Here is a 25,773-nt window from a genome sequence, read left to right as displayed (position 1 = left end):
ATTGCTAGCAGGTGAAGCAGATTCACCTTATGCCACTTTGTAAAACTAAATATTGGAGAGTTGGCCATTTACATTTACGCGGTTCAAATCGCACAATGGACACGAACTTTTTGAAGCACCGAGTGCAATGCGTTTTTTTTTTCTTCATAATTCAGTAATAACGACACGCTCACAAAATTTCACTATATTTACACATTTTTACTATATAGCAGCACAAACTGACCACCGCTTACCGCCATCAAAACAACGGTCTCGCAGAACGCTTTAATCGCACCCTTACGGCAAGCCCGTAGCCAGGGGGGTGGCCCAGGGGGCCCGGGTTCTCCCCGAAATTTTGATGACACATGTTGTTTTGTCGAAAATTAATCATGAAAATAGGCGTTTTTCTCAAATAGACAAGGATTTCAGCAAGTGCCCCCCCCCAGAAAAAAATTCCTGGCTACGGGCCTGCCTTACGGATATACTCGCTATGCATGTGTCGCCGAGGCTATCTTGCCCTACCCTACGCAACTGTCGCGCACAATTCACGGCGTCACGACGACACAGCAGGCTTTTCACCTTTCTTCCTATTGCACTTCACCACTGGACACGATCATTTCAGCCAAAGTCTCGTCCACCAGCGAGTGTGCCCGTGACGCTATCGCGCGAGCCGACCATGCCCGTCAGATCGTCCGCGCTCGGATGACGGCGTCGCAGACCAACCGACGACGTCGGTGCGTTGGACCGAGACGCACGTCAGGCTCCCGGCACCCTCGTGCTACTCTGGTCCCCTCATCGTCGAGTGGCCCTCTCTGAAAAACTTTTGTCTCGTTACACGGGACCTTACCGTGTACTGCGTCAAGTCACACCTGTTGCCTACGAGTCTGTCCGTCGTCATCTGTTGTTCACGTCTCAAGCCGTACAACAGTGATTCTGAAAACGATCTTTAAAGCTCCGGCACGATGAGAAGGATGACAAAAAATAGACTGTTCGTATCGGCAGCGCTGCTCGCCTAACCAGTTGTAAATACATCTATACATATTCGAGTCCGTGTCTTTTCCGTAACAATATTGTCACGCATGGCGTTCTTTGAGCGTCCCGTTCCGATTCGCAAGTTGATGCTTGGTATGTCACAATATCTCGGAAACCGGTCGAAAGTGACTGACGCATAATTATTCATGGCTATTTGCGTATATGTGTGCTTGTGTTGTGTATGGAGTGAAGCAGCGTTTTGAGGAGCCTGTTATCGTGTGTGTATCCAATGGTCTGTAGCTATTCAAGCGATCGCACGGGTGTTTTCGCTCTCGTAATGCCCGGATCCTTCCAGCTAGCTGCAAGCAAAAGCTGGCAGCAGCCGCTGTACAGAAGCCTCCCTTCGCTCATCCGCACGTCACACGAAGAGAATGAGCGCGCAACTGCTCCCAGATTAGAAAGACGGCGCCGTGGGGTCTGCGGAGCGCTCTGCAATGTTCTACTTGGAAGACATCCCGGTCTCAGCGCTGACGCAACGCCCCACCCTGACCGCCATGGCACGGTTCCACTTCACGCGCGCATGCAAAACAAGGCCACCATGTGAACACATATGCCGCGTACCTTTTATAAACCATTTAACAGCTGTAGCGTACAGGTATAGTGACCGACCAATTATGTTACATTTGTGACTACAGGTGGCTTGAAGTGAAGCGTTCGTGTGACCGTCTGTCCGAGTGTTTACCGCAATGTCGAAGTAGCTACTGCAACAGTACAATTTACGCGCAAAGCGGCACCACACAACTGAATAAAAAGTCACTGAAATGCTTTTCTCGAGCGTATGCAAGTAACTCTAACGCAGAACCAAAGCTCGTACATGCGTTCTGTTGTTGTTTAAATGTTTATGCTGCACTGATAACGTTTACTGATAGTGTTTCGATAACGACTGTGACTTTGATGGACAGCGGAGGGCGCACAGGATGCCAATGACGCTTGTATACTGCACTCGTTTGCATATATTATAATAAATGTTGGGGTTTTACGTTCCAAAACCACGATACGGTTATGAGGGACGCCGTAGTAAAAGGCTGCAGAAATTTTGACCATCTGGTTTTTTTTAACGTGCACCTAAATTTAAGTAGACGGGCCTCAAGCATTTCGCTTCCATAGAAATGCAACCGCCACCGCCGGGATTCGATCCCGCGACCTTCGGGTCAGCAGTCGAGCACCACCACCCATAGACCACCGTGGCGGGTCCCTTTGCAGGCGTGTGTGTCGTTGTCCATTTCATTTGATACATAGGTAGCGCAATGACCTGTATTTCGCAATTCATGTATTTTCACAAAATTCCGAATTTTCTCTGTTGTCTAAGTGCACTGACTAGATTTGATTGCGTTTTTTTCCCTCTCTCCTCTACAATACTGTAAAGCCCTGAGAGCAAATATAATAAATAAATAAATAAATAAATAAATAAATAAATAAATAAATAATAAATAAATAATAAATAAATAAATAAAAGTGTGTGCGTGTGTAGTGTCGCTTCTGTCACTCTTTGGAGGCCTTACTTCAAGATGATCAACGAAGACCCCCTGAGGGTGCGATAGTGCATAACTAATGACTACGTTCGTGCAAGCATGCACGGTACATTGTACGTAAAATATTTTTCCAGCACGCATTGCAATTAGAGTGCCCGCACGGTGTTCTGCGCATGCACTTTTACGGTGTTCTTGAACATCGGCGTCAGCCATGCACTTCCGAGTTAGTGCAGTCAGCAGCCATCGTTGAAGACAACAACATGGCAAATGCAGTCGCGACGGAGTCTCAAGCATAGGTCGGCGAACTCACTCATGAGTCGACTCACTCAGACTCACTCAGACTCATATCGAGACGTGAGTCTGAGTCTGAATGAGTCCGGGTCAGTAAACTTTTTGTGAGTCTGAGTCCGAGTGAGCTCGGTTGGGAAAAATTTTGGTGAGTCTGAGTCCGGGTGAGTTTGGTTGAGGAAAATTTTGGTGAGTCTGAGTCCGAGTGAGCCCTAAGGGCGAAATATATTGCATGAGTGAGTCTGAGTGAGCTCCATATTTTTTGCCGACCTATGGTCTTATCTACTCAAGTTCAGCATCACTATCAGCCTTATGTCGGCTCACGTTTATACTCACGTATACTCCCACATAATTCAACGCACTACCGTTCATACGTCAGCTCAATATTTACGATCAGAGGCATGAGTTGAGCGGGGAGGAGGTGCCTTGACCTCCTCCCGCAAACTTTTTCACGGGAAGTTACTGATAAAAATATCACGTGCGAGTCATCTCTTTCCATAAAAAGGTCCTTATTTAACTGCAAACTCAGATAACTCGTCTTTGAAGGTACGAGATCAAAGTGCGCTAAGTAGCGCACCGATTATGCGAGATATTGGCGTTAAAGAGCATTGACATTATGGTCGAAAAAGGCTAGGTGTAGGCTAGCGGACTCATGAGTCGACTCACTCAGACTCACTCAGACTCAGATCGAGCCGTGAGTCTGAGTCTGAGTGAGTCCGGGTGAAATATATTTTGGTGAGTCTGAGTCCGAGTGAGTCCGGTTGAGAAAAATTATAGTGAATCTGAGTCCGAGTGAGTCCGGATGAGGAAAAGTTTGGTGAGTTTGAGTCCGAGTGAGCCCTAAGGGTAAGATATGTTTCGTGAGTGAGTCTGAGTGAGCTCCACATTTTTTGCCGACCTATGGTCTCAAGTGCGCCGTCGGTCGGCTGCTGCGTGCCAGCCCGCGGCAAGCTGCTCTCGCTCTCCGTAATCGCAGTCGCGTGCCCAGCAGTTGTTGCTCTCGGCGGGGAACTTGAACGGAGCCACTCCTATACAACAGATCCCGAGAGCATCTTTTTCTCTTTTATGCGGTCGCATTTGTCACGCTTCGCGGACGTACACACGACGGGGAGACAACACGGGAGGCTGGCGCTCAGGAGGAGACGCGTGCTTCCTGCATGCGCTCGCTTTCTCCCGTCCCCTGCGTTTTTCGGCACCCCTGCGATGGTCAAACTAGATGCAGTTCTTTAATTTTTGAGACAACACTGTCCCATCTCTGACTTTGCAGGTCACATGTACACACTCACCACTGCGAAACCTTGTACACGGCGTCATTGTTCAGCAGTGTAGCCAGCAATTTTTTTCAACGCGGGGGAAGGAATCCGACCGCCCTTTATGGGTGTTTGTGCGTGTCCGCGTAATATAAACATAGAAAAAGTTAAAATTTCCGGGGGGGGGGGGTGCGTCTGAGCCCCCAAACTTCCCCGCTGCCTACGCCACTGGCCAGTCTATTGCGTATAGGAATCCAGCTTCCCGGGCGATCGCGGAACGTTGTTAACCACATATGGTTTCCCCAGTCGAATGCAAGGAAACGTCGGTTCGCGAAAGGGGTGAAATACATTGGCTGGAATACATCCATCAAACTGGACGTCACTTGTTCCGTACAAATCAGGCGCTTTACATCGGCACACCGGCACATTGCTGCCCAGGCAGCGAAGACTGCTCGTGAGGAGAGCAATTGATCGGTGAGTAAGCGGTGTGCGAGATGAACCTCTGTTTATGACGGATATACCTAAACGATTGATTTGCTAACAGTTTTATATTGCTGTCCAGGCAGCGAAGACTACTTGTGCGGAGAGCAATTGATCGGTGAGAAAGCGGTGTGCGAGATGAACCTCTGTTTATGACGGATATACCTAAGCGATTGATTTGCTAACAGTTTTATATTGCTGTCCAGGCAGCGAAGACTGCTCGTGCGGAGAGCAATTGATCGGTGAGAAAGCGGTGTGCGAGATGAACCTCTGTTTATGACGGATATACCTAAACGATTGATTTGCTAACAGTTTTATATTGCTGTCCAGGCAGCGAAGACTGCTTGTGCGGAGAGCAATTGATCGGTGAGAAAGCGGTGTGCGAGATGAACCTCTGTTTATGACGGATATACCTAAGCGATTGATTTGCTAACAGTTTTATATTGCTGTCCAGGCAGCGAAGACTGCTTGTGCGGAGAGCAATTGATCGGTGAGAAAGCGGTGTGCGAGATGAACCTCTGTTTATGACGGATATACATAAGCGATTGATTTGCTAACAGTTTTATATTGCTGTCCAGGCAGCGAAGACTACTTCTGCGGAGAGCAATTGATCGGTGAGAAAGCGGTGTGCGAGATGAACCTCTGTTTATGACGGATATACCTAAGCGATTGATTTGCTAACAGTTTTATATTGCTGTCCAGGCAGCGAAGACTGCTCGTGCGGAGAGCAATTGATCGGTGAGAAAGCGGTGTGCGAGATGAACCTCTGTTTATGACGGATATACCTAAACGATTGATTTGCTAACAGTTTTATATTGCTGTCCAGGCAGCGAAGACTACTTGTGCGGAGAGCAATTGATCGGTGAGAAAGCGGTGTGCGAGATGAACCTCTGTTTATGACGGATATACCTAAGCGATTGATTTGCTAACAGTTTTATATTGCTGTCCAGGCAGCGAAGACTGCTCGTGCGGAGAGCAATTGATCGGTGAGAAAGCGGTGTGCGAGATGAACCTCTGTTTATGACGGATATACCTAAGCGATTGATTTGCTAACAGTTTTATATTGCTGTCCAGGCAGCGAAGACTGCTCGTGCGGAGAGCAATTGATCGGTGAGAAAGCGGTGTGCGAGATGAACCTCTGTTTATGACGGATATACCTAAGCGATTGATTTGCTAACAGTTTTATATTGCTGTCCAGGCAGCGAAGACTGCTTGTGCGGAGAGCAATTGATCGGTGAGAAAGCGGTGTGCGAGATGAACCTCTGTTTATGACGGATATACCTAAGCGATTGATTTGCTAACAGTTTTATATTGCTGTCCAGGCAGCGAAGACTGCTCGTGCGGAGAGCAATTGATCGGTGAGAAAGCGGTGTGCGAGATGAACCTCTGTTTATGACGGATATACCTAAGCGATTGATTTGCTAACAGTTTTATATTGCTGTCCAGGCAGCGAAGACTGCTTGTGCGGAGAGCAATTGATCGGTGAGAAAGCGGTGTGCGAGATGAACCTCTGTTTATGACGGCTATACCTAAGCGATTGATTTGCTAACAGTTTTATATTGCTGTCCAGGCAGCGAAGACTGCTTCTGCGGAGAGCAATTGATCGGTGAGAAAGCGGTGTGCGAGATGAACCTCTGTTTATGACGGATATACCTAAGCGATTGATTTGCTAACAGTTTTATATTGCTGTCCAGGCAGCGAAGACTGCTTGTGCGGAGAGCAATTGATCGGTGAGAAAGCGGTGTGCGAGATGAACCTCTGTTTATGACGGATATACCTAAGCGATTGATTTGCTAACAGTTTTATATTGCTGTCCAGGCAGCGAAGACTGCTCGTGCGGAGAGCAATTGATCGGTGAGAAAGCGGTGTGCGAGATGAACCTCTGTTTATGACGGATATACCTAAGCGATTGATTTGTTAACAGTTTTATATTGCTGTCCAGGCAGCGAAGACTGCTTGTGCGGAGAGCAATTGATCGGTGAGAAAGCGGTGTGCGAGATGAACCTCTGTTTATGACGGATATACCTAAGCGATTGATTTGCTAACAGTTTTATATTGCTGTCCAGGCAGCGAAGACTGCTCGTGCGGAGGGCAATTGATCGGTGAGAAAGCGGTGTGCAAGATGAACCTCTGTTTATGACGGATATACCTAAGCGATTGATTTGCTAACAGTTTTATATTGCTGTCCAGGCAGCGAAGACTACTTGTGCGGAGAGCAATTGATCGGCGAGAAAGCGGTGTGCGAGATGAACCTCTGTTTATGACGGATATACCTAAGCGATTGATTTGCTAATAGTTTTATATTGCTGTCCAGGCAGCGAAGACTGCTCGTGCGGAGAGCAATTGATCGGCGAGAAAGCGGTGTGCGAGATGAACCTCTATTTATGACGGATATACCTAAGCGATTGATTTGCTAACAGTTTTATATTGCTGTCCAGGCAGCGAAGACTGCTCGTGCGGAGAGCAATTGATCGGTGAGAAAGCGGTGTGCGAGATGAACCTCTGTTTATGACGGATATACCTAAGCGATTGATTTGCTAACAGTTTTATATTGCTGTCCAGGCAGCGAAGACTGCTCGTGCGGAGAGCAATTGATCGGTGAGAAAGCGGTGTGCGAGATGAACCTCTGTTTATGACGGATATACCTAAGCGATTGATTTGCTAACAGTTTTATATTGCTGTCCAGGCAGCGAAGACTGCTTGTGCGGAGAGCAATTGATCGGTGAGAAAGCGGTGTGCGAGATGAACCTCTGTTTATGACGGATATACCTAAGTGATTGATTTGCTAACAGTTTTATATTGCTGTCAAGGCAGCGAAGACTGCTTGTGCGGAGAGAAATTGATCGGTGAGAAAGCGGCGTGCGAGATGAACCTCTGTTTATGACGGATATACCTAATCGATTGATTTGCTAACAGTTTTATATTGCTGTCCAGGCAGCGAAGACTGCTCGTGCGGAGAGCAATTGATCGGTGAGAAAGCGGTGTGCGAGATGAACCTCTGTTTATGACGGATACACCTAAGCGATTGATTTGCTAACAGTTTTATATTGCTGTCCAGGCAGCGAAGACTGCTTGTGCGGAGAGCAATTGATCGGTGAGAAAGCGGTGTGCGAGATGAACCTCTGTTTATGATGGATATACCTAAGCGATTGATTTGCTAACAGTTTTATATTGCTGTCAAGGCAGCGAAGACTGCTTGTGCGGAGAGCAATTGATCGGTGAGAAAGCGGTGTGCGAGATGAACCTCTGTTTATGACGGATATACCTAAGCGATTGATTTGCTAACAGTTTTATATTGCTGTCCAGGCAGCGAAGACTGCTTGTGCGGAGAGCAATTGATCGGTGAGAAAGCGGTGTGCGAGATGAACCTCTGTTTATGACGGATATACCTAAGCGATTGATTTGCTAACAGTTTTATATTGATGTCCAGGCAGCGAAGACTGCTCGTGCGGAGAGCAATTGATCGGTGAGAAAGCGGTGTGCGAGATGAACCTCTGTTTATGAAGGATATACCTAAGCGATTGATTTGCTAACAGTTTTATATTGCTGTCCAGGCAGCGAAGACTGCTCGTGCGGAGAGAAATTGATCGGTGAGAAAGCGGCGTGCGAGATGAACCTCCGTTTATGACGGATATACCTAAGCGATTGATTTGCTAACAGTTTTATATTGCTGTCCAGGCAGCGAAGACTGCTCGTGCGGAGAGCAATTGATCGGTGAGAAAGCGGTGTGCGAGACGAACCTCCGTTTATGACGGATATACCTAAGCGATTGATTTGCTAACAGTTTTATATTGCTGTCCAGGCAGCGAAGACTGCTCGTGCGGAGAGCAATTGATCGGTGAGAAAGCGGTGTGCGAGATGAACCTCTGTTTATGACGGATATACCTAAGCGATTGATTTGCTAACAGTTTTATATTGCTGTCCAGGCAGCGAAGACTGCTTGTGCGGAGAGCAATTGATCGGTGAGAAAGCGGTGTGCGAGATGAACCTCTGTTTATGACGGATATACCTAAGCGATTGATTTGCTAACAGTTTTATATTGCTGTCCAGGCAGCGAAGACTGCTTGTGCGGAGAGCAATTGATCGGTGAGAAAGCGGTGTGCGAGATGAACCTCTGTTTATGACGGATATACCTAAGCGATTGATTTGCTAACAGTTTTATATTGATGTCCAGGCAGCGAAGACTGCTCGTGCGGAGAGCAATTGATCGGTGAGAAAGCGGTGTGCGAGATGAACCTCTGTTTATGAAGGATATACCTAAGCGATTGATTTGCTAACAGTTTTATATTGCTGTCCAGGCAGCGAAGACTGCTCGTGCGGAGAGAAATTGATCGGTGAGAAAGCGGCGTGCGAGATGAACCTCCGTTTATGACGGATATACCTAAGCAATTGATTTGCTAACAGTTTTATATTGCTGTCCAGGCAGCGAAGACTGCTCGTGCGGAGAGCAATTGATCGGTGAGAAAGCGGTGTGCGAGACGAACCTCCGTTTATGACGGATATACCTAAGCGATTGATTTGCTAACAGTTTTATATTGCTGTCCAGGCAGCGAAGACTGCTCGTGCGGAGAGCAATTGATCGGTGAGAAAGCGGTGTGCGAGATGAACCTCTGTTTATGACGGATATACCTAAGCGATTGATTTGCTAACAGTTTTATATTGCTGTCCAGGCAGCGAAGACTGCTCGTGCGGAGAGCAATTGATCGGTGAGAAAGCGGTGTGCGAGATGAACCTCTGTTTATGACGGATATACCTAAGCGATTGATTTGCTAACAGTTTTATATTGCTGTCCAGGCAGCGAAGACTGTTCGTGCGGAGAGCAATTGATCGGTGAGAAAGCGGTGTGCGAGATGAACCTCTGTTTATGACGGATATACCTAAGCGATTGATTTGCTAACAGTTTTATATTGCTGTCCAGGCAGCGAAGACTGCTCGTGCGGAGAGCAATTGATCGGTGAGAAAGCGGTGTGCGAGATGAACCTCTGTTTATGACGGATATACCTAAGCGATTGATTTGCTAACAGTTTTATATTGCTGTCAAGGCAGCGAAGACTGCTCGTGCGGAGAGCAATTGATCGGTGAGAAAGCGGTGTGCGAGATGAACCTCTGTTTATGACGGATATACCTAAGCGATTGATTTGCTAACAGTTTTATATTGCTGTCCAGGCAGCGAAGACTGCTCGTGCGGAGAGCAATTGATCGGTGAGAAAGCGGTGTGCGAGATGAACCTCTGTTTATGACGGATATACCTAAGCGATTGATTTGCTAACAGTTTTATATTGCTGTCCAGGCAGCGAAGACTGCTTGTGCGGAGAGCAATTGATTGGTGAGAAAGTGGTGTGCGAGATGAACCTCTGTTTATGACGGATATACCTAAGCGATTGATTTGCTAACAGTTTTATATTGCTGTCCAGACAGCGAAGACTGCTTGTGCGGAGAGCAATTGATCGGTGAGAAAGCGGTGTGCGAGATGAACCTCTGTTTATGACGGATATACCTAAGCGATTGATTTGCTAACAGTTTTATATTGCTGTCCAGGCAGCGAAGACTGCTCGTGCGGAGAGCAATTGATCGGTGAGAAAGCGGTGTGCGAGATGAACCTCTGTTTATGACGGATATACCTAAGCGATTGATTTGCTAACAGTTTTATATTGCTGTCCAGGCAGCGAAGACTGCTTGTGCGGAGAGCAATTGATCGGTGAGAATGTGGTGTGCGAGATGAACCTCTGTTTATGACGGATATACCTAAGCGATTGATTTGCTAACAGTTTTATATTGCTGTCCAGGCAGCGAAGACTGCTTGTGCGGAGAGCAATTGATCGGTGAGAAAGTGGTGTGCGAGATGAACCTCTGTTTATGACGGATATACCTAAGCGATTGATTTGCTAACAGTTTTATATTGCTGTCCAGGCAGCGAAGACTGCTTGTGCGGAGAGCAATTGATCGGTGAGAAAGTGGTGTGCGAGATGAACCTCTGTTTATGACGGATATACCTAAGCGATTGATTTGCTAACAGTTTTATATTGCTGTCCAGGCAGCGAAGACTGCTTGTGCGGAGAGCAATTGATCGGTGAGAAAGCGGTGTGCGAGATGAACCTCTGTTTATGACGGATATACCTAAGCGATTGATTTGCTAACAGTTTTATATTGCTGTCCAGGCAGCGAAGACTGCTCGTGGGGAGAGCAATTGATCGGTGAGAAAGCGGTGTGCGAGATGAACCTCTGTTTATGACGGATATACCTAAGCGATTGATTTGCTAACAGTTTTATATTGCTGTCTAGGCAGCGAAGACTGCTCGTGCGGAGAGCAATTGATCGGTGAGAAAGCGGTGTGCGAGATGAACCTCCGTTTATGACGGATATACCTAAGCGATTGATTTGCTAACAGTTTTATATTGCTGTCCAGGCAGCGAAGACTGCTTGTGCGGAGAGCAATTGATCGGTGAGAAAGCGGTGTGCGAGATGAACCTCCGTTTATGACGGATATACCTAAGCGATTGATTTGCTAACAGTTTTATATTGCTGTCCAGGCAGCGAAGACTGCTCGTGCGGAGAGCAATTGATCGGTGAGAAAGCGGTGTGCACGATGAACATCTGTTTACGGCATGGAGCGCCAACAGCGGCGTGCCGGGAAATTCGACCGCACGCTGTGATTGACGGCGCCTGCATGCAGTCAGTTTAGGCCTAGCGAATGTCATGCGCGATGCGGGCACCAAGGAGTACAAAATAAGAGAACGGGAGAAAACTAAGAGAAAAAAAAAGAATGAATGCCTGTTATGCGCAAATAATTACGTGGGAATGCGGCGTGTATATCTAGTGTCAGAGCCCGATGTACACATATTGTCCCATATTTCGAAGCCTGAATCAAGAGGAGAAGTAGGAAATATACACAAGACGGACGTCGTTTTAACCCTTTCCGCGTCAATTTACGTGCATAGTTCATTCGCATACATCTGTATGTATATCATCTTGCGTACTGTAACCGAAGAAGCAAAATACTTTTTGCAATAAGGTTTCAAGCAGTTTTCTTTTTCACACTGAGATTAAACATGTGGTATCAATAAATTATCCGAGTCATACTAATGATTACACTACAAAGCCCGTTGCATAGTGACGTTATTTTGGAACACTAAAGCTTTTCGCCCTTACCCACGCCATCCCGAAGTCTCAGAAATTGCGTGTCAAGCAAAACCCCGCGTACAGCTACAGAATTCATAATGATTTTCTAATGACTTCATTAGGACGTTATTTGGTAGACAAAGGTGTGCGGCTCTACGCTTCTTACAAAATATTTCTTATTTAGGCACATTACATACGTGTTTATGCGGCACTTACTTTTTTTTTATTAGGTTTTTAGTGTAGCCCTTGAACTGCACTCTTGTACTTGTCGATTGTGACGTTTCAATGTACTTCGTTGATCGCAACATACTATTTCTTTACTACACAACCTACGCAGTTCTCCGCCATTTCTTCTGGACATCGTCAAACTATAGCCTAAAATTCTTAGCAGAGGAAACCAGAACACCTCCTGCTCATTGATATGAACCGAACTGACTGCGTTTACGTGTTTGCATTGGCTAGCTAACGTGGCGTTATTGTTCCAATGCCAGTGTCTGCATCGCTGGAGGGCTGCAACAGGTTGAGCTCCACATGATCACCCGGGCATATAATTAATTAATTAATTAATTAATTAATTAATTAATAATTGGTAGATAATGCCGATGGCCCTTTGGGACCCGTTGCAGAGAGGGTACATAGGTTTTGTACAAAGAAGTTATGCGCTACAATCACGTGGAGTTGAGCTCCACATGGTCATCATTAGCCCTGGGCATAGAATTCATTGACTCATTCATTGATTCATTGGCAGATAATGCCTTTAGGAAGCCGTGGCAGGAGAGGGTACATCGCTTTTATATAACGAAGAATAAATTATACGCTATAATCACTCAAGTCGTGAAAATTGGTGAGAATTGGGTAAAAATACTGAAAAAGCAGATGTGACTGGAGGCGAGACTGAGAAACGGAAGAAGTGATTTGCAACTGAAATCTGCGTGCCTTCCTTTCGCCTTCCGTCCGGGCACGCATTGACACGTGACTATATTTTGCATTAGTAAAGTGAAGCCTTGGGCTACATGGTTTTACATTATGAAATAGTCCCCGTGTAGACTATGGCGCTGTTACTATTTCATATATTTTGCACGTGGGAAACGGTGTCCGCCTTGCTACGCTGCACACACGTGGCAAGAAACACAGAGGTTCTTTCTGCTTGTTCGCTTCTTGAGGAGCAATGCAACAGGCAACAGAGACGGGAACAATTAAGCGACACAAGATCTTGGCGGCTCGTTCTCTCCGAACGCTTCATCAGGACGTATTGCCACGGCAATCTGCTTGTGGCTATGAAAAGCCTAAAAAAATAATAAAAGAGAGGCATCCCATCTTGTAAAATTATACAACGACCAGAAATGTGCAGTACGAACCGTCTCCAGCCCGATGCTTTTCCCCGCACTGCAGTGCATTCCTTAGTTCTGCTATTGTCCCGCTACACACAGAAATCTCGCTCATATGTATAGCGTTGCCCATCTTGATTAGCTGTGATATATATCCCATATAAACATTATTGCCGCTCAGGACTAGCGGCTATTGATTGTCTCAGCACACATGTTAATCGAATTTTACTAGTCCGAAATGCCAGTTATGGGAGTGGTGTACGCAAAAACTACCAGTCCAGTGCCTAGAAGCTTGCGTGCGCAGAAACCATGTGCCCCGGTAAGACATCTTATGCCAAGGCACTGAAAGAAATTGCGCTGCAGCGGCCGCTCTAAATGTAACGTTCAAGGTCGTAGTGGCCAGCCACGCAGAGAGGTTCTATACCAGGGAGGATGAGTACTACTGACCCTTGTACTGTTTGTCCGGGGTGAGCTGTTTGGAGACATGCTGCACCTGTAGCAGCAGCTTGACTCGTTCGATGGGCGCCACGCTGGTCTTGGAGATGGCCGCCGCCACGCCCCCGGCAATAAAGTCCTTCAGGAAGGAGATCACTTGCGTGTCCTTCTTGTCAGCCATCCTTGGTCTCCTCGGTAGTGATCAAAATGTGTGTCCTACATGCCACGAACGAGAGATGGATGTGACTACGCGGTCGACCAGTCGGCAAATTCGAAACACGAAGTGTCTCTACAGCAGCCATTCGGGTTCATCGGAAACGCAGCTGCAAAACAGCACGAGGCGACTGTGCTCACTGCTCAGCTGCAGTAAAACTTAAACTACCAACGGCTGATCGTAGAGGATCTAATTCCAGGTAACAGCGGTTTAGTCGTCATGAGAAAACAACTTTTAATTGGGAAGCCAATTAGCCCCGAGCATCGATAACTTGTGCATTATTCGTAAGCGTTGACGTGGGAGAGGAGGACTGAGGATGCTGACGCAAACGGCCACCGGCACGGTGACCTCCAACGCGGCTCACTCGGCGACGCACCCCAGTGCGACTATCTTTTCGTCCCTTAGAATAAGATGCAGTGGACGAGTATTACGCAATAACTATGCGCATCACGCTGGTGCATATAGGAGTTCTAGACAAAGATTATCACTCGCAATGAATCCGTGCCCTCCCTACCACCCTCGCATTCATCACTGAAGGCGTTTGCTACACAACTCGCGGATAAATTTTCGCGGAATGCGATTAATCCCTTCTTCGGTGAATCTAACAAAAAAAAATATTCGAAGCGATGGCCCGTACACAACTCGCGGATAAATTTTTGCGGAATGCGATTAATCCCTTCTTCGGTGAATCTACCAAAAAAAATAATATTCGAAGCGATGGCCCGTACCTTGCAAGTCTCGTCCGCTCCGCAAGCCCCTGGCCCGTCGCAAAGGGAACCCCGTCCAGGAGGCGAGCCTCTTATAACCGCGGTACCCTCCTCGGCGCGACGCTATATATAAAAACGAGTCCTCTCTCATCTTTTCTTTCTTTTTCCTTTCGGCGGACGAGTGGAGGGATGGAGTCTGCGCCGAGGATTCGTCCCAGGGGACGTTCGTTCACCGCGCACCAGAAAGGTCGCGACCGCATAACGGCAGAAAGTGAGGCCGCTTGCTACTTCTCAGTGCTCGCTTCTCGGTACACAAGTGATCTCGTAGGTGATCGAGTGACACGGTCGATGCAGTAACGTAAGATCGCTTTCAATCAGAGTTCATCGGGTGCTGGTTTCGTCTGCTTCGTCCACGATGTCGTCTGCGAGCGACTGCTGTCGCCGCCATTGGTCGCCGTTCCATTCCAGCCGGTCCAAGATGTCGACTGCCGTGGCCCGGCTCTCCCGTGTGCCAAAGTCAGTCGTTGTTTGATTATACTTTCATGTGCACGCGTAATAACAGTCTGTTTTGTTCTTTGCTCCGCCTACAGAATGCCCTCATATATATGCTTAAAATATACCTTTCATCAAACTTCAGTATTAAATTCGGTCCCCATATTCTAAAGTTAAACATTAATTCCTTATATTTTATTATCGCAATACATGAACTGATGAAAACGATGCTTGCTCGCGCATCTAAATCAAGCAGATAGCCGCAGCGTTACGACCACCTAGGACCTGCGTTTTTTTTATTTGTAAATCACACCCTGCCGCACATTCGATATCAACGATTATAGTGTGCATTGAGGCGACAAAAATACAGAAATTACATTAAGGACTGAGGCAAAATTTCGATTCTTTGCAGTTGCATCGTCTTTCTGTATTGAAGCGGAAACAAAGGCGAGACCGGCTGACCAACGCTGCCGGACCATCATAATAACTGTATCGAGATATGTTACAATCTCACTCGCAGTTCCTGCTTCACAGGTCGATAGGAACCCAGTAAACATCCAACTCCCCTTTTTCGTGGACACCTGTTAGCTACGTAACAACTGCGACGAATCCCCGCGAAACCTTCACTAAATATAAAGTACAGTTTAGCAGCTGCAAACGAGCGGCCCTCAGGACTATGCGGTTCTTTGAAGATATTCCAGCTTGCCTCGTCGAACAGCTTACACGGGGTTTCGCCGAAAAGTTCAAGGCGTATACGGGCTGTTTTTCTCAAGACTCAAAAAATGAGAAAAGCTTAAAGCTAGCGTTGCCTATAAAAAAAGTTGATTTCATCACAACTGTCAGGTGCGGCAGGCGTCTGTAAACGTCAAATTAACGCTAGAAATGGTTATTGAAATAACCATTTAAAATCAAGTGTGCAGCTTTTTTTTTTTTCATTTTCTCAGTAGCCTACTGTGGCGAGGAGTTACACAGCCGCCCTCTATCGGACGCGCCTCACTTTGCTCTTCAGGTTGAAGGCAATGGCACGATGGCTTTGAAGGTACCGAGGGACCATGAATATCCTAGAAAGCAGAAAAAAAATCACATTGCCCCTGATGCATTCTCCTAAGACGGCTTGAATACCAAAGCCAGCGGGTGCGACTATTTTACCGCGCAATTTATATCGCACAAACGCCGCTTTGCTTTTTCTTCCCCACGAAGGCCGCAAAGGCGAAGTTAGCGCATAGCTGCGCGCTTGAGAGGTCGCTAGATATTTTGAGCCAGCTTTTCGTGCAAGGCCACTTTCGCGTGAAACATGCGAGGCTTCCGCCTTAATAAATGGTTAGTTTGTGACGATCGACGTTTTGACGCGTGCGCATAATGTGGAGATAGTGTATTTCCCATGATCTCATCTACGTTTCTTTTTTTGGTGATTGGGCTTGACGAATGGACGAAGGAAAGACTAGGAGAGAGCGTCATATGGCATTGCAGGTCACTTTTCCCGCTTGATGAGGCATACAAGACGTTTGCCTTAATACGAATGATTTTATATGAAGTACACAGATTCCATGTAGTAGATATGCACTTTTTGGCGTAACACAGACGTCCATACTGCGTCTTCAACTCGCGATGTCTCAAAAGCGGCATAATCCAAGGATGAATGGGGCCGCTGGTGTGGCGCACAGAAACCACAATGTGGCACAACGCCGACAGGCGCTGTGGTGGTGTGCTTCTTCCTCGTCTATGTCGTGACTGTGCACTGGATTTTCACGATGTTGGCCTAACAATCCCAAGCATTCAATGCTAGAATGGTCGAGCAGCGCGCAAGCGCAATGCACTTTCAGGGGGAAGAGGGGGGTAGAAAATCGTCCCTTACATACCGGCGGCACATGTTTATGTTGGCGATGCCTCACGCAAAAGCAGAAGCCTGTACGGCGGCTCTGCGCGCCGAACTTCATGCACGCGCTGCGCTTTGTATCACGAAGATAACCAGCAGTACCAAAGCCATGCTCATTGCGTGAAGTGGTATTTTGCAAATGTGGTGCAGTGCGAAGCAAGGCAAGCGACACGTGTCTTGTCTAGCGCTACACCACTTTAACGTAAATGAAAAACCAAGTTGGCGGAAGCACTATTCCTGCCGTTAAATGCAGCATATACAAAACTGACCGTCAACCATAGAAACATGATCTACCTCGTGTTATTCTGACAAGTGCTGACCAACGTGTATCGGATAAGCCAGGTGTCTCAAACAAGCGGCCCGAGGCCCGCACATGACTGCCTTCGTCACTTTTTTTTCTTAATAAGTATGTTCATGAGCTACACAGGCATGACTTGTCTAAAGATTTTTTTTTTTTTTTCGTGAGGGAACTCCTGCGGACAAGTATTGATGCATAACCGTGAAACAAACTTTAAGAATGGTCGCCCGTATTTTAGTCATTTTGGAGGTAGATATGTCGTTTAAGTCCTGGCGCCAAATCCCCTTCAGAAATGACACATTTATGAAATATGGGAAAGGTCTTTCATATGGCAAAGCTAGCTGACATGTCGTACAAACTATTCCTATCCGCCCCCCCCCCCCCCCGCTCTTACCTTCGTCACTGTGTCCTGGCCCATGCGGGAGCAAATTTTCGTGGCTGCGGCCCTTAGCTGAGGTGAGTTTGAGACCCTTGGCATAAGCAGTGAAGGTGGAGGTAGCAAATAAGCGCGCCATACATTTGCTATTTGGTCAGACGACGAAAATGAAAGGTTATACGGTAAAAGTTAGTTTATTCGCCCCCCGTTAATTCGGAAAATCGGATGATTCCGACGTGTTCTCTGGTCTCGGAAAGCATATGCATTGTTTAATGGTATCAAACTCTCGTTATTTCGATCATATTTGGCCGCAACCCAGTTAATTCTGGCGATCCTCGGAGCACGCCAAGCACGACGCGCCACAAATGTTTCACTCAAAAAAGGACAAACGGCTTTCGCGAACTCAAACGGCCTCGGGCCTTCATGGTCGCCATCCACGATCTAGCCATGATCGCGTTGTTCGCGACCAAGACTTCGACGGCTGCGGCCCACTTGCTTCGTTTTTGATATCACTCGGCGCACGCGAACTGAGTGGGCGATATCATAGAGTTTCCTACAATACTTACTAGAGGGAACTCTGGCGCTAGTGTCTATGGGAGCTGCAATGCATCGCGCTTCAGCCAGCATGGGAATCATGGGAACACGGATTTGTCTAAACTTCGTTCTTTCGGCTCCGTTTGGCTACGCGTCGCCTGGATCCGCTTTGTCGCAAAACGAAGTTCAGCAAAAATCAGCAGTTTCACTTCACCACTTTTACTTCTTTAGGCTCACCGATTCAAATCTGGTCACGAACTTCACAACGATCCATTCTTTTATCCGAAAGAAAACCAAAACATAGCAATAAACAAAGCCACAAGTGCGTTCGAAGCCCACAAGCACGAAGACTAGGCAAATCCGTGTACTACCCATCATTCCCATGGTGGCTGAACGATCGCAGCGCCAGAGTTCCCTCTAGGTCATTTTAGGAAACTCTATGGGCGATATATCTCTGATCGCGTCGAATAGCGACTGCGGCCACTGTGGGTCAAAGCTGCGACGAGCAGTAGTTTCGTTTTCGCCTCGTCCCTTCAGAACTGCGCAGTCGTCATCCATTACTGTGCATTAACGAGCCAGGTTTATTCAGCAGATGCTGTGCTGAGCGGTTTCGTTTCGACTGCGGGCGCAGTCCCAGCGCGCCTTCGAAACTGCGTAGACGCTATGATCGTTTCTTAACTTTGGATGCGGCTTTTAATTCGGACATTTGTTCTGGTTCCGTCAAGCCCGAATTCAGGAGCTTTTACTGTATAGTCGATGTAACGCTCCACAGGATTCCGCTAGCCGAGGATGGTGTCTGTTCCGGGATATATCCTACGGCGAAAATCCGTCAGACATACCATATAAAACACATACATAGGGCATTTCTCTTGAACGAGTGTTAACATCCGCGGTTTGTCCCTATCCATTACAAATCTGCAAGTTCGGATATAACGAGAATGAGAGATCATCTTAGACGCGAATGTCATTCCATTCGAATCATACAAAATGTCCAGTGTGACAGACAGATGCGAATGAGACCCGGCGAAGTTGAGTGGGTGTGAGTGGTAATGATCGAAGATGGGATACGTATAAACGCGAGTATCTGTGAACGGAAGTGTACTTCAGTATGAACGTCAGGGGCCGCCTGTGAGTGTGAGTACAGGTGAGTAAGCTTGGCATGTGCATTCATGAGTACACTCATTTCAAAGGCGTGAGTGTGAGTATGAGTGAGTGACGAGGGGTGTGAGCAGACATGATTATGAACGTAACTTACGAGTGTAGTAGGTGTGAGTATGAACGTGAGCATCGATGGGTGTGAGTTGGCATGAGTGAGTACTTATCAGCGTGAGTGGGCGCGAGTATGAACTGAAGGCGAGTGAATACCGATGGGTGTGAGCAAGTATGAGTATGAATGTGAGCGATCGAGTGCCCATTGGTGTGAGCACACTTGAGTATGAACGTGAGTACTTATGAGCGTGAGTTGGCGTGAGTATGAACGCTAGTGAGTACCGATTGGCGTGAGTATGTATGAAACCACTGGCTACGCCCCTGTTATGAACGTGAGGTACCTATGAGTGTGAGATGGAGTGAGTGTGAACGTCATGATGAACGTCAGTGAGTAGACGATAGTAAGAGCGTAAGTGCTATGAGTGTGTGTAGGTGTGTGCGTGACCATAGAGTTTCCTAAAATTAACTAGAGGGGACCCTGGCGCTGCGATTGTTCAGCCACCATAGGAATGATGGGTAGTACACGGATTTGCCTAGTCTACGTGCTTGCGGGCTTCGAACGCACTTGTGGCTTTGTTTATTGCTGTGTTTTGATTTTCTTTCGGATAAAAGAATGGATCTTTGTGAACTTCGTGACCAGATTTGAATTGGTGAGCCTAAAAAAGTTAAAGTGGTGAAGTGGAACTGCTAACTTTTGCTGAACTTCGTTGTGCGACAAAACGGATGCAGGAGACGCGGAGCCAAACGGAGCCGAAAGAACAAAGTTTAGACAAATCCGTATACTACCCATCATTCCCATGCGGGCTGAAACGCTAGGGTGGCTAGAATGGGGAGGTGTGCTGAGCGCAGCGCGTTTCCCTTGCCAGACGGGGTCCCTCTGCGCGCCGATGCCGCCAGGGGCGCTGGTGCAAGGGGCGCTGCATGGGACAGCCGCCGCTGTCGCAGATTTTACCCGAATCTAGCCTAGCGCTCGGCAGCGCGGCGTCGTTTTTTTTTTTCTTCTTTTCAGCTTTCACGTGGGTTTTATTGTACATGGATCATAGCTTTTTAAGCTTGAGGATAATGCCCTATAAAGCGAAAAAGAAAGCTGAACTTTCTTGCTTCATTCCTGACTGCAACTTTGGGTACAAACAGCGGTCTGTGAAAGTTCGAAAAGCTCGAATAACAAATCGAATGGTGTTCTATTCAATCCGGTACTCGAATTGAATAAGACGTATTCGATATGCCGAATATTTTTCAAATAATTATCACTGGCGGAAAGACCCCAAAGGAGCAACACATTAGAACATTGAGGCAGCACTTTTCTAGTTTTAACTGTTGGATTACCAAGATACATGCACGCAGCCGAATTTTTCACTGGACTATCGATACCGTACTAATTACAGATGAAGGTGCTTCTATTTAAAACTTTAGTGTCGCCAAGCGATAGTGTCCTCAATCTGCTATGCTCATCATGAGATTCCTGAGGTTGATTCATCAAACAATGTTTGATTTTTATGCCTCAGTTTTTTTTTAAAAAGTTGGCGAAAAAGTACCGCCTTGAATGCTGAAGAAACCACTGCATATCAACGTACAGTTAAAAATATCTTGTAGGCTGTCGCTGCTTATACCAGCTTACCTCAGTTTACATAACTGGGGCATTTTTTGCCGGTTAAAGTTAATAGTAATGTTCCTTTGTTAATGTTTGTGACTGTTTGAAAACTGTTGCCTTTTTCGAACACTATTCGAATAGTATTCAATTATTATTCGATTTGGTTCAAAATTGACTATTCACACAGCCCCGTACAGGTCGTCCACAGAAAAAGCATCTTTGTTCCAAGCACCGGCGTGCAAAAGAAAAAAAAAAAAAAAGAAAAAAAAAGGAGCTGTTTGAGAAGTGGGCTCGTGCGATACCGAGAGCTAAATCTGAAGAACTGGTGTCCGCCTTGTCTACTACATCGCGGGCTATGTGACAAGGAAGCAGATTCTTTGCATCAACGAACCTTGCAAAGCAGCTTGCCTCATCACCAAAAAAAAAAAAAACGGACCCGAAATCTCCATCAGGCGCGCCGTACGACTTGATCCAGCCGGTTGAGGACAAGCTGACCACTTTTTAGCACAATTCGCCTCCACGCACAGTCCGTTGCAGACATGTGGCAAAAGATCGGGCAAACGTCACAAGTCGGCTGCAGTGAGCATAGCATTACGTTAACGCGATCTGTTGCACGCTTTTATTGCGTAAGTCGGGTGCACTTCTTTTTAAAAGGAGTCAACGAAAAGGAAGAAAAGAACGCTGGCTAAGCCCTGTGCTCTGTAGAAAACATTTTATTGCACAGTTAAAATAAGCTTGCTTCGTGTATGAATGTGTTTTTTTTTTTTCAACTAATTTTCCCCCCTCTGCCAGCAAAACGTACACATGACCATCATGTTCATGTGCATGTTTCCAAAACGTCACGACGACGTTTTGACCAGAAGCCAGTGAATAGTAATGGGTTCAAGTACGAGAGCAGGCAAGTTTTTAACAATATGAATAAGCATTGAAAATGACTTCAATATGTTGCAGGGATGCGTAATTGCAATTTGTAAAACGGCTCAACACAAGCGCAATAAAATAATAATAATGATAACACGGTGCTTAAAAGTGGCGCGCCCGAAGTGCCTCGAGCGAAATTACTGGCGCGCGCAGTGTTACTCGGTATGCAGCCTGCTACATGATAACGCATACGAACGCTATTTTGAAAGGAGGAGATAAAGTCAACCCTTTATTAGTGCACTCGCTGAGCAAGAGCGATTAGCGTTGGAAAGTATAGCACGCAAAAAATAGCGCGAGCCATGTTCGTCGGACGCTAGCAAGGCTGCGCTGTACGTCGTCTGCTCAACGCCACGCGCCCCTGCGTACAGCGCCCCTTGCGGCATCGGCGCACTTTGGGGACCGGTTTCCGAGGCCGCTTTTCACACCTCCCCCTTCTAGCCACCCTAGAAACGCCACGCGTTGCAGCTGTTGCAGCTCCCATAGACACTAGCGCCAGTGTTCCCTCTAGATACCTCTAGTGTATGAAACTATGAGGGTGACCGTGAGTGAGCAGGTATGAGAGTGAGTGCACGTGAGTATGAACGTGAGTGAGTATCAATGAGTGTGACAGAAGGAGATGACCCCGCCCCCCCTTCCCGAAAAAAATTTCTGCCTACGCCACTAGTGAGTGGGCTTGAGTAAGATCTGGAATGAGTAGAGGGGTGTGAGTAGGCATGAGTGAACCTGAGTGAGTGCTTATGAGCGTGAGTGTGCGTGAGTATGAACGCGAGTGAGTACCAATGGTCGTGAGGTGTGAGCATGGATGTGAATGAGTGCCTACGAGTGTGAGTAGGCGTGAGTATGAACTTGAGTGAGCATCAGTGGGTGTGAGTGGGCGTGAGTATGAACGCGAGTGAGTGCCTTGAGTAGGTGTGGGTATGAAAATGAGCGACTACCAATGGCTTTACCTTGGCGTGAGTATGAACGTGAGTGAGTGTGAGTAGGTGTGAGTATGGACGTGAATAAGTGCCTATGAGTGCGAGTACACGTGAGTATGAACGTGAGCGAGTGCCTATGGGGGTGAGTACTCGTGAGTATGAACGTGAGTGAGTGCCCATGAGTGTGAGTAGGCGTGAGTATGAAGCTTAGCCAGGGCTTAAAGTCAGGGGGGCGCCCCCCTCAGCAGTCCGACGGTGGCACTGCGGCGCCCATTTTGACAAGTGCTGGAGTTGAATTTTTTGGCAGTAGTGCTTTGTGCGAAGAAATTATATACTGTGCAATTTTCGGAATAATGATTTAATCGCGAATGTTTGGTTGACGGGGTGTCAGCAAAACAGAAGAAAACAGGTACCGTCGTACTGCAGAATGCAATTCACTGAGACACTGAACACAACGGGCAACGCCTCCGGAAACCACGGGTCATCAACCTGTTCGGCAGAGCGTCTTGGCACAGCATACTGTTTCACGAAGCACCTGAGTGTGAAGCTACCTGCTCGTGAATCGGTAATGGTTCACTTTGGTCTGTTTATTAGGGGCGTAGCTCCTCTTAGTCTAACCTTGTCCCATGTCAGGCGTAACCGCGGCAGTATCTCCCGAACAGTATAATAGATGGCGCTGTCCCATAGAGATGCATGCAAACTGCAGTTGGGTGACGATATACTAGATGGCGCTGTCCCATAGAGATAGAAAAAATAAAAATAGTAAAAAAATAAAAATAAAAAATAAAAATAAAGAAAAAATATTTAAAAATAAAAATAGAAAAATAAAAAAAAAGAAGGAACACGAAAAAGGGAAAAATAATCAAAGCGGCGTATCGCTTTGATTACTGCTGGGCGAAACCACTGAACATTTCACGGTGTACACATGATTGCTTCAGGAGCTTCGCCCAAGCTCTTCATCATTCACCCGTGGATTTGCTGTAATTTTTTTGCCACTCAATCTTCATTCTTTTAGCTGTGCATCACAAGTCTGCTGTAATTGCAAAGACGCATGTATTTTGCCTACTTATCATTAGGCAAGCGCGGTAGTGAAAATAAAATATAGCATTGTCGTGCCTGAGGTTTTGAATCCAGTAAGTCAACCAATGTTACTTACTTTGAGCTCACATATATTTTGTGGGAGTCACGCTCATCGAGCGTCTGGTGCGACACGTGCTGCGCACCAGCGATGCGCGTGGCCCAGACATGGGCCTCAAAAGGAGCAGCCAACGCGCCGGCCGGGGAGTCAGCGACGGACCGGCGTGCACGCGCATGGTAAGCCCCATGAGTTCAGGCGTTTTCTTTAAAGTTTCTAATAATGTTTCTGCTAGAATAAATATATGAGATTTTTTTTTTTTTTTGCATCGACTGCGATTCTCTGGGGCAGACAGGCCGAACCTCCTCACATTAAGACTTTACATCCCGAGTTATTTTTGAAAAATCGTTCCCAAAATAATTTCATTCAATGCTTGATTGGATTGACACGTTGAATAAATGCCCGAAATAGTCGGAATAACATATCTATTTGTATAGCATTCATAAGCATTTGTTCAGTTCTAGAGATAGTTGGCTTCACTGCACTGTGATCATCGCAAACATCCCTCTTAATGCTTAATCTATAGACTATATTTATACAGTGCAATCTCGTTGATACGATTCTGCATAATACGTTTTTCAGCCTAATACGTTTTTGTTTTATTCCCGACTAACATCCCTTGGAAATAATGCATTTTCATGTGTAAATTACGATCACATTTTTGCCCAAAATTGGATGATACGACCGCGAAAGTGGATCTTGACCGATATATCTAGAAATCCTGCGTTTATTCGTCGGCATGCGAGCTCGCACCGCGTTCCGACAACCCACCATCTGCGCGTTTCTGCGCGGCTAATTTTCATAAGGGTGAGGCCACTGCAGTATCGGTTTTCGGTGAAAAGATCTCTGCTAGGCGATCTTTTCTTCGAGATTATATATATATATATATATATATATATATATATGTATGCAGTGTAAGAACATTTTGCTTGCTGGTGATTTCAACGCCCTGTCAGTTGACTGGTCAACTGATTTCCCTAGTGCTCTTTGCGCAGCAGCAGAACCTTTAACCGATATCGTTCTTTTTCATGGGCTGACGCAACTAGTAAAACAGCCGACTCGCGCACTTAACACATTAGATCTTTTCCTGATTAACGACCACGTCCTCAAGCGCAATCCTAGAGTCGACATATTTGAGGGAATTTCAGATCACAGAATGGAATCTCTTACGTTAGAGTTAAACTTCCGATTAAAACCCTCCAAAAGCCAACACTTAATTCCTGTGTTCTCACATGCTAGCGACGTCGACATACTTGATTTTTTAGATAATGAGTTTTCCAAATTTGTATGTCTTTCGGAATCACATGACGGCTCTGTTAATAGCTTATGGTCCTTCATTAAAAAATTTGTTCACAACTGTATCGACAATTTCGTGCCCAAAAAGCGAAAAGTTGTGTGTGAAACGAATCCGTGGATGACAAGAAACCTTGTGCGTCTTGGGCGAAAATTAAAAAAAGTAAGAAAGCAACATATAGCACGACCATCAAAGGCAAACTCTGATAAGCTAACCAACCTGCGCCGACAGCTTAAAAACGGCATATTGAAAGCTAAAGATTACTATCAAAATGTTTCACTGAAAAACTTTCTTGAGTCATTCCCGGATAAGTTCTGGCGATATCTATCGCCAAAGAAGACCCCCGTGTCTGATATTTGTATTGATGGTACCATGTTGACCGACAAACTCAGAATTGCAAATGCACTAAACGAGTATTTCTGCTCAGTGTTCACGAGTGATGATGGCAAGATACCACGCATAGCTACTCTAGACGTTACTCCGCCCATAAGCTCCCTCGACATAAACGAAGCGGGAGTGCTGTCCTTGCTTCTTGCCACTGACGTGAAAAAATCGCCAGGCGTCTATGAAATACCTAATACCTTCCTCTGGAGATACGCTGAATGGTGCGCCAAATATCTAGGCATTATTTTCGACAAATCACTTTCACGTGCAGAAATACCACACGACTGGAAGCATGCAAAGATTATTTCCATCCCTAAATCAGAAGACCGCTCACTGCTGTCCTCTTACCGCCCTATTTCTCTTCTTTGTACCTCATCAAAACTGATTGAGCACATTATATTTAAGCACATTTCAGTCTTTATTAAAAATAATGGTCTCTGCG

The 25,773-nt window shown here is 46.4% G+C and overlaps 1 protein-coding gene across 1 annotated transcript in view; it reads right to left on the bottom strand.

The window, feature by feature from the left end:
• LOC119384055 (ADP,ATP carrier protein) overlaps positions 1–14,388 on the bottom strand; it is a 65,664-nt gene extending 51,276 nt beyond the window's left edge. Inside the window, exons 1-2 of the mRNA XM_037652341.2 lie at positions 14,326–14,388; positions 13,396–13,599 (exon numbers count right to left, since the gene is read on the bottom strand). Of these exons, the coding sequence (XP_037508269.1) occupies positions 13,396–13,564 (169 nt within the window). The 5' untranslated portion in view covers positions 13,565–13,599; positions 14,326–14,388. The remainder of the gene's footprint in view (positions 1–13,395; positions 13,600–14,325) is intronic.
• Positions 14,389–25,773: the final 11,385 nt, after the last annotated feature.

This window comes from Rhipicephalus sanguineus, chromosome 2, assembly GCF_013339695.2.
Source record: "Rhipicephalus sanguineus isolate Rsan-2018 chromosome 2, BIME_Rsan_1.4, whole genome shotgun sequence".
NCBI classification, from domain to species: domain Eukaryota; kingdom Metazoa; phylum Arthropoda; class Arachnida; order Ixodida; family Ixodidae; genus Rhipicephalus; species Rhipicephalus sanguineus.
Note: the sequence above shows the minus strand (reverse complement) of the source record. Positions and strands in the feature narration are given on the sequence as shown.